At 33.5% G+C, this 17,825-nt stretch overlaps 1 protein-coding gene across 4 annotated transcripts; it reads left to right on the plus strand.

The window, feature by feature from the left end:
- Window positions 1-1,094: 1,094 nt before the first annotated feature.
- Window positions 1,095-14,027, plus strand: LOC137820158 (uncharacterized). 4 transcript variants are annotated; one of them, XM_068624024.1, is made up of 11 exons: window positions 1,095-2,231; window positions 3,064-3,257; window positions 5,547-5,747; window positions 6,297-6,419; window positions 6,654-6,695; window positions 6,777-6,906; window positions 7,241-12,004; window positions 12,330-12,461; window positions 12,674-12,778; window positions 12,852-12,991; window positions 13,447-14,027. In XM_068624024.1, the coding sequence occupies exons 4-11, from the start codon at window positions 6,391-6,393 to the stop codon at window positions 13,685-13,687; spliced, it is 5,583 nt and encodes a 1,860-aa protein (XP_068480125.1). In that variant the 5' UTR covers window positions 1,095-2,231; window positions 3,064-3,257; window positions 5,547-5,747; window positions 6,297-6,390; the 3' UTR covers window positions 13,688-14,027. The 4 variants fall into 4 exon arrangements, with proteins under 4 accessions (XP_068480125.1, XP_068480122.1, XP_068480123.1 ...); XM_068624021.1 differs by having other exon boundaries at window positions 1,884-2,231; window positions 6,658-6,695; XM_068624022.1 differs by having other exon boundaries at window positions 2,010-2,240; window positions 6,658-6,695.
- Window positions 14,028-17,825: the final 3,798 nt, after the last annotated feature.

Consider the following 17,825-nt stretch of genomic DNA (forward strand, 5'->3'; position numbering starts at 1 on the left):
CAGACTTTCCAAGTACCTTGTAGGGAAGTTGACATCAGAAACTATAGTATTTTGTGACAGTTGAATGAAGATTGGATGAATAAGATCTTAAATACCTGTTCTGGATTTTGATTTACTGAGATTTATAAATATGAACTGTTCACAACAAAGCAATCTAAATCTGTGGAGAACTATGGAATCTAAATCTTGATATTCAAGCATTTAGCAACTTGAAACTATCAGATGAAAATAACATCATGACTCATGTTTTATCTACTAAATAAGTCAAATTTAAAACATACATTTTACATCTGATTCATCTAATCATTACAAATCTTGACTAATGTGATAAGGAAAAAGAAATCTAACTGCACTTAATTCGGCGATGAATGCCAAAAAGGTCATAAACATATTCAATTATTTTTCAGTCTTTTTATAAGATTGGGAAGAAGTCAAATTTAATGTTCATATGAAAATAATTAATTTTAATTTATAATGATTAAAGAAATTAATTATTTTAACAAGTACATTAAATTTGATCTAGATTTTTGTTAACATGAATGAGACATACGTCTTTATTTTTAAAAATAGTTGTACTGATTTTTAGTTCCTTTTAATCTCCCTCGTTAGTAATATAAAGTTTTCAAAAGTGCTATTACAAAGTTAAATTTATGTAAACAAAAAAATTATTTTATATAACGTTACTAAGAAAATTAACTTTTAATTAAGAACGTTTTAAAAAATTAATAATGCAAAAGGCATTTTACGTTGAATCCAATCGAAAAAATTAAACACTAGTAATTATATCAATTGTTATATCCTAATACACGTAAAGAAAACCAGACATTTTAATTTCCACTTAATGTAAAAAAATTACATTCTGAACTGATTAAAAAAATTATCAATATAATTTATCGTAAAGTTAGTTTGTAAATTGAATAATAACGCACATTATTAACTCATTTTAATAATAATTGCAGTGAAAATGTAATTATTTAAAAAACCAAATAGCTTCCGTAACACTTAAAGTCTAGATATGGTTGAACAGTTGATGGCGGCTTAAGGTTTGAGGTTGCTAATAAATTTACTTTAAAGTATGGAAACAAAGAAAGTGTAGAGTAGCTTTTGGAAGATGAATATTTATTTTGACAAAAGGAAAGAAAGAAAGAAAGAAAATCTTAAAATTGCTGATTTTTCTTGATTAGTAAGCATTTTGTAGAGTCCAAGAACAGCACCAAGATAGCAACAAGCTCCTAGCCCCAAAACCAGGCACAAATCAAGGAGGGACTTTGTCTTCATCATGTTCCAATTTAGTCAGAACCACTGAGGCAGGGGGCAACTCAGAAAAAATCACTAGCAAGATAACTTTAAGAATGTCATCTAATATTCAAATTACAACCTTACCTAACTCGTAGTTATATGTTTAATTAGATAATTAGATAGCGATAATCAGCGATTAGAGGCATAGTTTTAGAGGGTTTGTGAAGTTGATAGGACATCTAAATCCTTCACAGCGCCATTTTACCTTACTTAATAATGTCTCTTGCTTCTTACATTTTCTGCTAATCCACGCCACGCTAGCCCCTTATGTCGTTCCTTTGAAATCTTAACAAACCAAAAACCACACAACACTACACCTCAGATCTCTCATGTGGGTCTTGGTTCAATCTTGATGCTTGTCTCGAAAGTCTCAATCATTTTTGTTTCTTAAGCAGCCATAGATCTGGGGCAAGGCAAGGCAAGGGTACCTACCCAATATGCCCAAGATGCTTTGTAGCCCCCCACAAACAACAACACTATTTAATTTATTAAAATAATAGTAATTAGTAAGTTGCTCCTAGTAACTTTGACAAATCTTAGGTGTCAGCCTTTAAGTGACACATTGAGGTGATTGTTTTGTCCCTGTGGTAATTCTCGTTGGTAATGTTTTGGTTAGAATTATGCAAGTTCGAAAAATATCTATAAGAAGGAAAGTACAAAAAATAGTGCTATTTTTAGCTACATTATTTTACCAGCTTTGTGTTAGCATTGGGTTTTTTAGGATGCTCTTTTACTCTATGCTTTTGTCAGTCCTTGGGTTCTGAGTCTTTTTGGGGTTCAGTATTTAGTAGTGCCATTGTCTAAAATCAGCATCTCTCTGGGTCCTTCTCCTTTTCCCATCTTCAACTTCAACCTCCGCTTAAATTCGAATTCTTTCTGCTCGATCCGTGGTTTTTCCCGGTTAAATTTTCCACCTTTCGTCTCTCACCAAGGTATGCATGGTAAAAAGTTTCTCTTTTTAATTTACTTTCCAATCGGGTTCCGCTCCCACCCTCTTTTTTTTTTTTTTTTTTTTTCTTTCTAATGTTCTCAGAATGGGGGAGAATGTTGGATTTCGTGGTTCCATTTGGTGAAAGTAGTGTTTCAGTTCAGATGGAGGGAGTCTTGTCTGATTGAAAAATGTGCTTGACTCACAACTTTTTTTCTGAAAATTTTTTTAGGAAACAAAGCGTTGTCTGATGTTTTAATTTGGAGATCTGGCGTTTTTGTTCCATGGTTTTGGGTCATTTTTGACTAACTTGAAGTTGGAAATTATGAGTCATTTCTCAGTTCTAGGTCCTTTGTGCCTCTTACTTCAGAGCTTTTTGATTTTGGTTTAATAATTACTAATTACGCGAATACGAAGATAGCCTTCATAATTATGTTGCTGGATCTCTTTCAACCCAAAATTTTAGTGGTTCGCTGCTACTGTGAAGTGCTTTAGAATAGATTGATGCATTATCAATTTGGATTTCTCTCCCATCTCTCTGGTTCCAAAATGTATGCTGGCTTCGCCCTTTTAGCTCTGCATGTTTGCTCTCTCGAACAAATTGTTTATCTCATCTATGATATTATAATTAATATCTATGTAGTAGTGCCTTAATTCTGGATCAGTGGGTCCTAAATTGCTTGAGGTTTTGATTTTTTTATTTTATTCTTAATGACTGAGCTGCTTTTAAAGTTTTGGTCAATGGAGCATGAATCATAGCAGTATGATTGCTTAAGTTTGTGCCAAAGAAAAGGATACTTTTGAATGTGGATTCCTTCCGTTATTTTTGCATTCAGGTATTGCGTTGGTGGCCATCTTAACAAACAATTAACACTGTGTGGGAGCTGGGAATGAAAACGGGACCTTCGACTTATGCAGTAATGCATATAAGGTGTGATTAATTTTCCGAACAATGTCGAGGGTCACTAGGTGGAAGATTGAGAAAACGAAAGTAAAGGTGGTTTTCCGGCTCCAATTTCATGCTACACATGTAAGTATCCCATCTATATAACTTATTTTTTCATTCTTTGGTTTGGTAATTTCAAATTTCACCAGAAAGCTTGTTTTAGGTCGTTAAGGGAGAATAATCACTGAAACTTAGAGAACTTCAATTTTTCCTTCCCACTCATAAAAGAATGGAGAACTCCAATTTGTCTCTGAAAGATGATCTGAGTCCACAGAACATTTGGTCTGAGTTGCCAATGAAACCTACAGTTCTCAGAATTTGTTCAAAGTTCAGTTGAATTAGTTTGCATTATCTTATGCTCTGATGTCTGTCAATATGATGGTTGACAATCTCATTAGTCATACTAATTTCTGTCTTGCATTCAAGTGTTTGAGTGAGTGTTTATAATTGTTCATATGTCTTGTGATTCTATCATCTCAATCAGTTTTAAGTTAAACATACCAATATGATATTGCTTTATCAGTCCAACGTTCCAACCAATTGATAAGCTTCTTTTTCTTTGGTACATTATCTTATTTTAATTTTTATTCTCTCCATAATGGTAATTAGTTTATGACAATCATATATATCTAGTAGCTAGTATTGGCAACCTTGAAACAGTCAGTGTCATCCTATTTCTATCCCAGTCTAACCCTTCGTCTTTGGTCCATACTTCAATGGAGGACTGGGAACTGTGTAACCAAACTATTTCTTATCCTTCAGTCACATGATGTTTTTGCCTTTGGTTGTATTGTAAAACCAAAAATGAATTTTTTTTATCTTCTGATAGAATCTCCATGTGTGGCAATTTGGAACATGATCAGAGCACCAAATTCATTGGCAATTGGTTGTTTTATAAAAAGCGTGTTGCAGAGCAGATACTAATTATTTGAATCATGTAGCTCTACCTTGGTTGCTAAAATTTATTTACCAGCTTCTCAAGATTCCCACAAGTAAAATAATGCTATATCAAGGTCAAAGAATGAAAGAATATGCTATTTTTCACATAGCTATAACTATTATTAACGTTTGTTTATTATCTGATGCAGCTATATACACAATCCACCACGATCTACTTCTCATCTATTATTTAGAGAAACATTTTTGTCTTAGAAATAATTGTGCAGCTTTAGTAACTGAGAATCCATCTGTAATTTGAATTTGTTTTATGAGATTAGTGATTGGTTGATGCATTTTGAAAATCAAATTCAAATATTTTGTATTTATTGAGTAGCAGTTTATTGGCAAGTCATATCTGATTTAGAGGAACACAATCTGTTTTTATTATAATAAGCTATGAATAAAACTTCGTGGTGTCATTCAAACACACCAATTCATCATATCAATTAGTGATATTGTTAAAATAGAGTATACTAGTGGAAGTAATCCTTACCTCTCAAACTAATCTTTGGGGTTAGTTAGGCCCAAACTCTTATTCCAATAACAAAAAAATGGCTGCTGATGTCTTATTGGTTAAGAAGTAATAATATAGAGTTTCACACACTTAAATATTTTCAAGGAAAAAAAAGAGAGATAGATGAATACGTAGCCTTTTAATGTATACAGTGATTTATTTTCACTGGCCCCAGCCCTAAACCTAAATGGAAGTTTTCAAGTGTCATATATCAAGTATTAACCAAAATAAATGGTCCTCATTATCATATATATGTTATGTGATGGCTCAACTGTCAATGTTTGATACTGGTTCTAAACTTATATTGGGTTAAGGATTGTTCACAGACATAATTAAAACTAAAATGATCTTCTATCTTTTTGTGAAGAAACAGATACTTGTAGGTTTATGCCTTTGTTGAAGAAGAATTATAATTCTTGATCATGTTTTTTTTTGCTCAGCATTCTTGATCATGTTTATCTGACCTCTGTGCTGATTAGGTTTAACTTCTTAATCTTACTGAAAAGTTAATTGAACTCTAGAAAGGATTTGAGGTCCCTTATTGCAAGTGTCAATTTCTATATCAAATCAGCTTTCTTGAACTTATTTATATTGGTTGTTTCAAATTATTTCTATCTATCCGGACTATTTGGCATTTTCAAATTCCATTTTGGCAATGTAATACGAAAGAAGCTACTTCAAATTCTTTAACTAGTAAAGTTACATGGCTCTTAATATATTCAGCAATGTTGGGTGATAACATTTTGAAGAGAATATATATCTAGGAAGTTTACATGGTTAGTTGAAATTTATATTTGGAAGAGTCTGTATTGAAACAGCTTTTCTTGAGACAGAATTATTGTTATTGATGTTGATTCCATTGCTTTAGATCTGTTTTTTTTGCAATTACTAAGGACAAGTTATGTTTCTGTTTGGTCTAGATCCCACAATCTGGATGGGATAAGCTATTTATCTCTTTCATCCCTGCCGACTCTGGGAAGGCTACATCAAAGACCACCAAAGCAAATGTGAGAAATGGAACCTGCAAGTGGGCAGATCCAATCTACGAAACTACAAGACTCCTCCAAGACATTAAAAGTAGACAATATGAAGAGAAGTTTTATAAATTTGTTGTGGGGATGGTAATTTTCTTTCATGACTTTTAATTGAATGCAATTTATTATGCCATCATAGCACTTACAGAAGTGTCATGTGTGAATGGTAGGCACCCAATGAAGCAAAATTAATCATATTAACCTCCATTATATCACTCACATTATTGGTGCATATTTTATGAGCATATTTTTGTTTGTTTTTCTGATTGATGATTTGATGAGATTTCGATTGCGATCTCTAATAGTGTGATAGAATAGATACTTTTGAATCATTCTTTTTAATGTATTAACTTTCTTATTCAAAATAATTTGATTCTGATTTCGAGTGCATGATAATGTTGTCAATAAAATCTAATTATCACTATGACTCATTTTAAAAACAAAACAACATCATGGCATTTGTAAAATTTGAGTTTCACTATTTTTATGGTAAGCTATTTTCTCCATTGTTTTTTCGCACCATTAGAAATACCAAAATATTTTCTAGTGTTTTCTAATGAGATAGATGCTTGTGCTCATTCATCTTGTTAGAAAAGTTTGAACTTACTAACTTTTTTTTGGGTCTAACCACTTTAGGGTTCATCGCGATCTAGCATTCTTGGCGAGGCCAACATTAATCTAGCTGATTTTGTTGATGCCTTGAAGCCAACAGCTGTTGCTTTGCCTCTTAATGGAACTGAACCTGGAGTCACGCTACATGTAAGGATCCCTGTCTTCAAATTTCACTTATGTAACTGTCTCTTGTTGATTAATTCATTGGTTATGCACTTACATGGTTTTTTGGCAGTACAATCTTGGTGTATGGCTGTGTGCATTCTATATACCTATCAATGACATAATACTACTCTTCATATTTTTTGTTTTCAAGTTCTTCAGTTGCTAGAGACATCATTGCTTTCACATTTAATGTTTTATTTCTCTTCTTGTTTGAAGCCAGGTCACAGTGCAGCTTCTCACTTCCAAAACTGGCTTCAGGTAACATGAGTGAGTTATGACATTTAAGGACGTGCTTCTTCTAAAAACAATAAATTTATTTGGTGTTATTATTACTTTCAGAGAATTTGAGCAGCAGAGGGAACTCAGAGAGAGGGGCCTACAGACAACCTCTGACCAAGGTACTCATGAGGAATCTGCTGATAGCAAAGAGTCATCTCCCGACCAGAATATGAATAATCATATAAATAAGGTTCCCTACCTTCTCTCCTATACTGGCATTACTCGTATATACCTTCTCTCTTCTACTTGGTTGGAAGGGTCAAGGCCTGGGACATTCTTTAAAAATAAAAATAAAAATTCCTGACAAAATAAACACTTACATGTACATAGTTCTTTTTTAATCTTAATGAAAAATATTTAAGCAATTATGTGTTAATAGTGAGGAAACCTGACCATTTTTTAAAGATGTATCATCTAGTATCAATATGGGGAGAAACATGTTTGTAGGCTTGATTCCCTTCCTAAAATTAAGCATTTTTTTTCATTTGCTTGACACATCCCCCTTCTTTATTTCATGAAATTAGGTTAATTCAAGAGTGAAATTGAAAAGAGAATCTAAAGATGTCCCCCATATTTCTTCACTTGAAGGAGAGTCTGGGGTAAATGAAGAGTATGCTGATTCAGCTGTTGGCTTTGATGGTTCTTCTAGTACTTCTGAAAGCATATATACTGAGAAGCATGATATCTCTAGTACACATGAAGTGGACAGTCTTAAAAGCACAGTCTCTGGTGATTTAGGTGGACTATCCCTCAGTCAAAGTCCTCAGCCAGACAAAGGGGAGGCACCTGATAATCAGTTTCCAGCACAGGGTAGTGATCGGGTTCATGGTTGGAGCATAGACTATTCAGCTGCCAATAGTTTGGCTGCTGCTTCTGAAGATAGGAGCAGTAGTAGACTTTTGGGAAATTTGGAAGCAGTTGAGTCATCTATTCTTGATCTAAAATTGAATGTAAGTTCTTTGCAAACTCATGCTGATGAAATAGGTGTTGAAACACATAAGTTTTCTGATCAACTTGCAACTGAAATTTCATCTGGAGAAGAGTTAGCAAAGGAGGTTGCAGTACTAAAATCTGAATGTTCGAAGTTTAGAGATGAGTTTGAGCAGCTTAAAAATTCTAAATTGAGCTTACCATTCCCTCACAAAGATCCTACTGCTACAGATCAGGATAAATTATTTCAAAATTTGCAGCACAAATGGGTTAAGGGGCTTTTGCTTATGGAAGATAAGTTAAGAGATATTCAGAAGGTGTCTCTGGGATTTCCTGAAAGAGATTTCCGGTTCCTTAACTTGGAGTTAGAAGCACTGGTTGAAATTTTACAGAACCTCAAACAAGAATCTGGAGAGCCAATTTCTGGGGCCAAAGTTGTCAATGAAAGGGAGAACAAGAAAATGGATTTGCATAAAAGTGAACAATTTTTAACAGATATTGGGTCTGATGCAGGTTTATTTCAACCTGAAAGCATGGCTCATTATCTTTCCATACCTGGCCTTGTGTCTCACGAGTTTGATTCTGTTGATCCTACCCTTGCCATGAAAGAGAAAATTTTTGAACTTCTGAGAGAGATAGACGAGTCCAAAACCGAAAGGGAAAGCCTTGTACGCAAAATGGATCAGATGGAATGCTACTATGAAGCTCTTATTCAGGAACTTGAGCAGAATCAAAGGCAGATGATGGCTGAGTTGCAGAACCTTAGGAATGAACATTCTACTTGTCTGTACACAATTTCTGCTGGTAAGACCGAGATGGAGAGAATGCACCAGAATATGAATGAGCAGATGATGAAATTTTCTGAAGACAAGCGCATTTTGGAAACTCTGAACAGTGAGTTTGAAAGAAGGGCTATTTCTGCTGAAGCAGCCCTTAAAAGGGCCAGATTGAATTATTCTATTGCTGTTGGTCAATTGCAAAAAGATCTTGAACTGCTTTCTTGCCAAGTTCTTTCTATGCATGAGACAAATGAGAATCTCATAAAGCAGACCCTTTCTGATTCTTCACTTCCAAACACCGATGATAACCCAGAACAAGTGGTGTATCCTAAAATTTCAGAAGGTCATACTTCCAATCGATTGCTGTGTCAAAATCACAGTTCTTCCTTACAAAGACAACATTTGGGTGAAGACATTTTACTTAACGATTTGAAAAGATCACTTCAGGTGCAAGAGGGGTTATACGTACAAGTTGAAGAAGAAATGAGCCAAATGCATTTTGCAAATATGTACTCTGATGTGTTTTCTAAGGCTCTGCAAGAAACATTGTTTGAAGCAAGTATTGACATTCAACTCATGAAAGAGAAAATTTCTCAACTCTCTCAACAGCTGGCGCTTACACATGAATCCAATGAGTTATTGGTCTTGAGGTTGCAGAATGCTATGAATGATATCCTTTCACTAAATGAGTACAAGGAGATTTGCACAGCAAAGAGCAATGATATTGCTCTCCAAAACCAAATTTTAGAGTCAAATTTAAAAAATCTTGCTCATGAAAAAAGTCTTCTTATTGATAAAGTTAATGAGATGGAAGTTCTTCTGACAGAGTATAGAAGTTACGAGGGAAAGTATGTGGCATGCAGTACAGAAAACTCAGAGTTGAAGGGTTTATTGAAAAAAGAGAGCCTAGAAAATAATCATCTTCATGATGAAATGTCCATTTTGCAGGAAGAGTTAAAGTCTGTGAGAACTAAAATTGATGAGCAAGTTTCGATGAAGAATAATCTACAGAGTAATGTCACCTTTTTGTCTGATAAGTTGCAGAAATTGCTGGCTTCGTATGAAGAAAGTCACAGTGAACTTTCTCTTTGTAGTAGATCTGCTTATTTGGATTCAAAATGTGAAGACTTTGAGGGTCTGTTATTGCGAATAGAAGAGCTGCAACAGAGTGCATTTCAAAGAATCCTACTACTCACTGAAGAGAAGGAGATTTTAGTGCATGATAAACAAAAAACTTTAGTATCTTTAAATTCCGCTGAATCAAATGCTCTAGTCATGAAACAGAAGTTTGAGCATGATTTGCAAGAGATGTTACATAAGATAACTGTGTCGGGTGCTCTGTTGCAGAAACTTCAGTTAGATTTTGAGGTGATCATTGACAGGACTAGTGCTGGTTTTGAAGCTGAAGAATTATACTCTCAGCATCACAAAGAATTTTTGTCTGGTCTTGATCATTTGGAAGCTGAACTGCAACAACTTAATTCCAGAAATCAGGACCTTGCACAGGAAATAATAAAGCTAGATACTACATCTAGTGAACTTGAAATGTGTAAACTGACCATAGCAAAAATTGAAGAGGAAAAGAAAGATTTGGAGTCATCTTTACAGGAAAAAACTGAAGAATCTGCCAAGATTTCATCTGAGCTTGATTTTTTGAGAAAGAACTTGAATTCTTTGCATAGTGAGTTGCATGCACAGAAAACTGTCAGAGAAAAGTTGGAGAAAACAATTTCCAATTTTTCCACTGAATTGAATGAGAAGCAAAGCCAGCTTCAGGGAAAGAGAGATTTGGAGTTGTCTTTACAGGAGAAAACAGAAGAATCAGCCATGATATCATCTGAGCTTGATATTTTGAAGGTGGACTTACATTCTCTGCATAATGAGTTGCATGCTGAGAAAACTGTCCGACAAAAGTTGGAGAAAACACTTTCAGATCTTACCACAGAATTAAATGAGAAGCAGACTCAGCTGCAGGGAAAGAAAGATTTGGAGTCATCTTTACAGGATAAAACAGAAGAATCTGCCAAAATCTCATCTGAGCTAAATTTTTTGGAGAAGAACATGCATTCTCTGCATAATGATTTGCATGCTGAGAAAACTGTCAGAGAAATTTTGGAGAAAGCAGTTTCAGATCTTACCACAGAATTGAATGAGAAGCAATGCCAGCTACAGGATTCTGATCTGAACAGAAAAGAACTTGTCCATCTCAAGCAAATGGTGTCCGACTTAGAATTTGAAAATTCAAGAATCTCAGATCTTCTACAGAAATCTGAGAAATATCTTAAAGATGCTTTAAAAGAATGTTCTTCTATTAGTTTTCTGGAAACTCTGTTATCTGAAATGAATGAATTTTGCGTAGCTACAGATATTGTCATGACTTTTACTGGAGCTCAGTTTAATGATCATTTGGAAGAGCTGGCTGAGAAGCTTCATTTCACTTGCAGGCAACTTGATCTGCTTCACAAGAAGAATTTTGATGTAGAATCTGAATTAAATCGCTGTCTTTGCAGAGAATTGACATGCATTGAAGAAAATACAAGATTGTTGACTAGTCTTGACTTCCTGAAGTCCGAGTTAGAGGTCTTGACTGCTCAGAATAGAGAACTAATTGATCAAAACAGTGCAATTATGTCAGAGGTTAAGGATCACAAGAATAGGACAGAAGAGGTCAGTTATACGTATGTGCATGAAAGAGAGAATGTCGTTGAGGTTGCAAGGCTGGAGCAATTGCTGGAAAGTTGTCGTAGAGATGCTGAAGAACTCTTTTTGTCTAAGGAAGAAGCTGAACTCAAGTGCATAGTTCTCCAGGACAAATTGCATGAACTGGAAACTGCATTCACTTCATTAAAACAATCAGATGATGAACTGATAAGGCTGCAGAACCAATGTAATGAGCTTACCAAGAGGCTTGCTGAACAGGTTTTGAAGACAGAGGAGTTTAAGAATTTGTCTATTCATCTGAAGGAACTGAAAGACAAAGCTGAGGCCGAGTGTCTTAATGCTCATGATAGAAGAGGACATGAAGGACCGCCAGTTGCTATGCAGGAGTCCTTGAGAATTGCATTTATCAAGGAACAATATGAATCGAAGTTGCAAGAACTAAGACAACAGTTGTCTTTGTCAAAAAAGCACAGCGAGGAAATGCTGTGGAAACTACAGGATGCAATTGATGAAACGGAGAATAGAAAAAAGTCTGAAGCTTCTCAAATAAAAATTAACGAAGAGCTGGGATTGAAGATCTTGGATTTGGAGGCTGAGTTACAGGCTGTACTTTCTGATAAACGTAATCTGTTAAATGCTTATGACCTGCTAAAGGCTGAAAAAGAGTGTTCCGCAATAAGCCTTGAATGTTGTAAGCAAGAAAAGCAAGAGCTTGAAGCTTCTCTTGTAAAATGCAATTTGGAGAAATCCAAAATTGAAGTAGAACTTACCTTGGCAAAGGAATTGGTGGAGACTTCGAGATCTCATGCAAATTCTCTAGACAAGGGCAATGGTACATTATCTTCTTCATTGAATCCTCAACAAATTTATAATCATGAGACACAGAGTGCAAGTTTGCTCATCAACATGCAACCCGAGGTAACTGATTTATTTATTTATTTTTATTAAACTTCTTTAGTTACCAATTCGTAAAAGAAGAAATCACCTTGTTAATAGGATGAATTTACATGTATGGAATAAAAAGATTATGCACAGTATAGAAAGGAAACTTTGGAACTGATATCCTTTATTTTTTTTGTTTTCTTTTCTTTCCCTCATCTTTGTTTCCTATATTTACTTTTGAGCTTAATCGAAGTCTTTAATTTTGAAGAAAAGATTATTTACTCTCACTTAATGCAATAATCCAATATTTGCTTTCTTTCCATGAGTGGTACGCCTTAACAATATATTTGTATAATTTTAGGATCCTGTTGCATTTAGTGTTATGAATGGAGGACAAACTCTTGAAAGTGAAAAGGACTTGCAACAAGAAGTAATGAAGCATGCGGCATCAACCGAAAGTTTGAAATCTAGCATTGACCACTTGAGTAAAGAGGTAATTTTTAAAGTGCACAAACAAGTTAGGGTCATTACATGTCCTTTTTTCATCTATTCCAGCTCCCATTACTCTTTAGACTAAAAGTAGTACTTTCCTTGCCTAATATCTTGCACGAATATAGATAGCTTTTGTATATTCCTGGTCTTTGGGTTGCCACTTGTCACATTTTTAGTCCTGTGGGAACTCTAAGATCTGTCTTCTGATTGCAGCTGGAAAAGATGAAAAATGAGAATATGCTCCCTTCAGTAGATGGTCATAGTCATGATGACCCAAGTTTCCCAGGTCTGCAAAGAGAACTGATTCAGCTACATGAGGTAAAAGATTCTTGTTGCATTAACTGCTTTGAAGAATTCCTCTGTCTAGATGTTAACTTTGTACCTTGCTCAGGCCAATCAAGAATTAGGAAACATATTCCCTGTATTCGATAAATTATCAGTCAGCGGTAATGCATTAGAAAGGGTGCTTGCTTTAGAGATTGAGCTTGCTGAAGCATTGCGGACCAAGAAATCAAACATCCAATTTCAGAGGTACTCTCTCATTTGCAACAGTAATGAGATTTGGTAATTAAACTTGCAGTGTTGGAGGAACTTCCCGTTAAGATTCCATCTCTTGCTTCACTTGATTAAAATGTGATGACTAGTAAAAACTTTTGCCACACTATTGAACTCAGTAACAGTAAATTGTCTTGGTTGTTTACTTCTGCTTGAGTTTACACATGTTCAATTATTATATATCTATTGTATGATTTATTTATTTTTCTTCAGAAGCTGGTGTTGCCAGACATAAATCCAACTTTTAAACAAATAATCTGACCATTTTACCTAAAGCTATTTCATTTGGGCTGTTTTCTTTTTTGTCTGTGAGGTAGCTATTTATTGTGTAGAAGCACTGGAAAAGTTTGTAATTGGTCCTTAAACTTAAAACTTATCAAACGATTTTCTATTTGGTATCAGCATTGAGACATTTCTCTCCTATGTTTCAGTTCTTTCTTGAAACAACATGGTGATGAGGAAGCAGTATTCCGAAGCTTCAGGGATATCAATGAGCTAATTAAAGATATGTTAGAACTAAAGACAAGACATTCTGCTGTGGAGACAGAACTGAAAGAGATGCATGACCGTTACTCTCAATTAAGTCTTCAATTTGCAGAGGTTGAAGGTGAGAGACAAAAACTCATGATGAGTATAAAGAATACTCGAGCATCTAAGAAGGCTTCAAGTTAATTCATCAACCCAGTTCGGGGACCATTGCTTGTAGCCACAGTGAGGAAGCATTTTTTACCCCTTGCACCGGCTAATAATAATTCATGCTCAAGATATTCGTGGCCTCACCATATCTTCCCTTCTGTTAATTATATATAGATAGATTATGCTATATAAGTGGCCCCATCAGCCATAGCAAGAGGTTATATTTTTGAAGGGTTGGTCTGGTGTTACATCATTTCTGAAGTTAAGCAGCAGATAATACTTTGTGTAAATAAAATAATTTGCTTTAAGAATCGAAGTATATATCCCTGTAACATCTTTTACCAAAGCCTGAATGCTGCAATTGTTTTTCTGTACAGGAACAAGATTATTTCTATTTAAAACAATTTTGTGAAAACTTATTTTTTTTCCAGCTGAACTAGATGTGTTTGTAATTAAAAATTGATTAAACCAAATATTGATTGTTTGGTTAATTAAAAAGCTATTTAACTAGTTTAAGCAATAGTTCTCCAACATCACATCTAGAACAATAAAAATATATACTGTACACAAAATATGGTGGAGTATATGACTCTCATGTACACAATATACGGTTTTTGGTGCAATTCATATCCCTTATTACGCATTTGGAAAAGTAAGTTGTGTGAGAGGCACACGACTTTTATTTTGAAGATGGTTAAAAGAGAAGTTGTGCCTTCCTTCCACGACTTTAGTGTAAATGTTGTGTGCACTTGACTTGACGACTTTGATTAAGTTGATTTTTTTGGTTTAATTAATGTTGTGTATGCTAACACGATTTCAATGTAAACTAATATTAATATAATTGAAGTTGTTTGACACAATTTTATTTTGACCACCCTTATAATAAAAATTGTGTTTATGTAAAGTTGAGTGATATTGGTATGATTTGATCAATTTTGCGAAATTCTATAATAACAAATGTGAATTGCACTATGTCCAAAAAAATTTCACAATATATTATATGAACATATTAATTAAGAATGCTGGTTAATTATATTTGTTTTTCGTATGTAGATTTGTTTGGCTAGTCTGGTGTTTCTGTTGGTGTGTTGTTTGTGATTCACTCTAATCCTGTTTCAAACTTTATTCAGTTCAGAATGTGTAATGCTTCAAGTCAGGTAATTGAGTTTTGGGGAGCAATTTGGATTGGAGTCGTGAGCGAAATTTGGAATCATAAGAACAATGTCATTTTTAATAGGGGAAAGGCCGATGTGTCAAAAGTATTTGCTATGGTTTTAAGTCAAGGTTTGGTCTTGGCTTTACTCTAAGTCTCGCTTTAGGATGTTCTCCTTTTCTAATTGGTGTTTGGATCCTGTGGTTTGTATGAGGCTGACTATTTGATGTTTTGTTCATAGAGTTGGTTTTTTATTAGTTTTGAGGTTGTTCTATTTGGTAGGTTACTCTTGCAAGGAAGGAGGAGATGAAATATTTTCTTGTATAAGGGTTGAGTCACCCCTTAAGTACCTCATATTTATTAATTCTTGTTGTCAATAAATATATAAATAAATAATAATTTTATATTAAATTAATTTTCTGAGATTGAATTAGATATTATAAAATCAACTAAGTTAGACATTATAAGTGAAGTATAAAGTCCATTAAGTAAATTTTAAATAAAAACTTCATTACCTTTTAGAGAAATTATAAACATGAGAAATTTCCATACCTCCCTTTGATCTATGAGTAACCTAATCTGTAGGAGGAGTCAAATGAAGAACTAACAGTTTCTTTGTCATCCTTGTTACGGTGTATTTCACCTTTTTTCATCCTTCTTATTTGACTTCTTCCCAATATTCTAAAGTATAATTTTTTTCCAAATGAATAGCAATTTAGTGGGTCTATTTCATCCCTTGGTGTTAAGCCTACAAAAGCTTTCGATTGAGCGAATTGAAGGAGGATGAGATAAATACCTTACAACAAGGGAAATTTCTTGCAAAAAGAGAACACGATATTAAGGAGAATTATTAAACATTTATTTAAAACAAATATTAAATTATTTCGAGAAATATAATTCATAAGAATAATTAAATTTTGTTTGATTAATAAAAGAGTATGCTTAAAAATATCTATATAATTTCTTTCTAGAAATCAAAAGGCAATGATTGTATTTTCATTTCAATTTTTAACTTGTTACAACATTAAATAATTAAACCTTATTTTCTATTAATGTTATTTCTTACAAATTAAATTAAATATGGAAAACTTACTTTTCAGAATTAATGTTGTGTTTTAAATTGAGATGGAGATAAAAAGAAAAAGAGAGGATGAAAAAGAAAGTAGAAAGTGAAATTGTTTGAATTTAAAAAAAAGTAATATAAAAATTTGCAGTAGATTGAATTGATATGACTAAAAAAAATTATAAAAATTATGTTATATTAAATATTATTAATATGCTATTAGATAAATTTTTTTAGAGAATATGTTCAAAAATTCCATTTTGAATAGCGAATAATTATGTTAGAGTAATTGGAATTTTTTTTTGAACCATGTATTATAATATTGAAATTATATATATTCATGTATTGAATTGGAAATAAGGATAAAATTCAATTAGTCTTTCATATTTAAATAATTTTAAAAAGTTGTGATTTCTAAATTTGATTTAGAAATAAAATTATAAAATTCGAATGTAATTAATACAGTAAAAAAAAATAAAAATTAATTATGCATAAAAATATATGAATGATTCATTGATAACAAACTACAAATAGATTAAATGATAACAAACAACAAACTACAACCGCGAGATTATAATTTGCATATATTTTTTATATAAAAAGTTTTTATGTTAGGTATCACTATGCTACTTGACATCTTAACTAGACTGAAACCTCAAGTAACAACAATCATTTGCCATCACATGAAAAAAATATTATTAAAAAAAAGAAAAAGAAAGAAAATACAAAAATATGGGGGACTAGACCAAAACTCATATGTTAACAAAAACGATACATAGGCAGACTATGACTATTAATAAAGAATTCTAAGAATATACTAGATAGAAGTCTATTATACCTATGAAAGGATTCTCTATGAATAAATCATAAATTAGCCAACTTATCGGCACACGCATTTCCTTCACGAAAAATATGAATAACCATAAACCTGATTTTTCCACAGTAATTAAGACAAGTATTCCATCGATTACGAAGCATCCAAGGAACATTTGTCCTAACAGTAAATGCAACACAAACCAAGATAGAGTCACATTCCAGCTAGACATTAGTAAGACCCAACTTTTGAGCTTCCTCCAAAGCATATATAACTCCATAAAATTCAGCAACCAAAGTAGTCTGTCTGAACGTCAAGAAACGCAGAGAAAACTCCAATAAACTCCTCCATACTCCCACAGAAAATACTTCCACAAGCGGCAAGACCTGGATAACCCCTTGCAGCCTCATCAGTGATAATTTTAACCTAGCTTGGTGAAGGAAACTCCCATCTAACAGGAAGAGGGCGTAGAACTTTACTAGTACGAGTGTTAATACCAAAAAACTTGAGCACATTGAAATCGAACATATCATTCTTCATTGAAGCTTTAGACGAATTACCCACTAGACAAGTTAAATCTTTAATAACCAAAATAGTCCTAGAAACATCAATCTTATCCAGCATAATTCCTCATACGCCATATCATCCAAATAGAAAAAATTATCACAGCTAGCTTAACCAATTTAACCAACAGACTACCATCACTCTTAATAAAAGAAAGAAGATCATCCTTATTAGAGAAATCATAAGTAGGAAAAATGTGTTGAACCCAACTCCAAATACGCAAAGCATTAGCACATTCAAAAAAAAATGTTGAATAGATTCCTCGTGCTTTTCACAAAGCGTACACATAGAACAAATATGCAAACATTTATTTTGAATATATTGATCTGTAGGAAGCCGCCCATGAAAAACTTTCCAAAGGATAAGAGTTTTGGAAGGCGGAATATATGAAGACCAAATAAATTTACCCCAACCACAGGAAACCCCTAGATCCAATAAAAAATTCCTAGCTGATTTAAGAGTGAGACGACCAGACTCATCTAGAATCTAATTAGGAATATCATGTTTTTCCCTAACCATGATATGACTAAAAAGATGAGGCATCTGCTCTAAAGACAATGGAATATTCCAATCACCACTT

The sequence above is a fragment of the Phaseolus vulgaris genome, chromosome 9 (assembly GCF_000499845.2).
Source record: "Phaseolus vulgaris cultivar G19833 chromosome 9, P. vulgaris v2.0, whole genome shotgun sequence".
In the NCBI taxonomy this organism is placed as follows: Eukaryota; Viridiplantae; Streptophyta; class Magnoliopsida; order Fabales; family Fabaceae; genus Phaseolus; species Phaseolus vulgaris.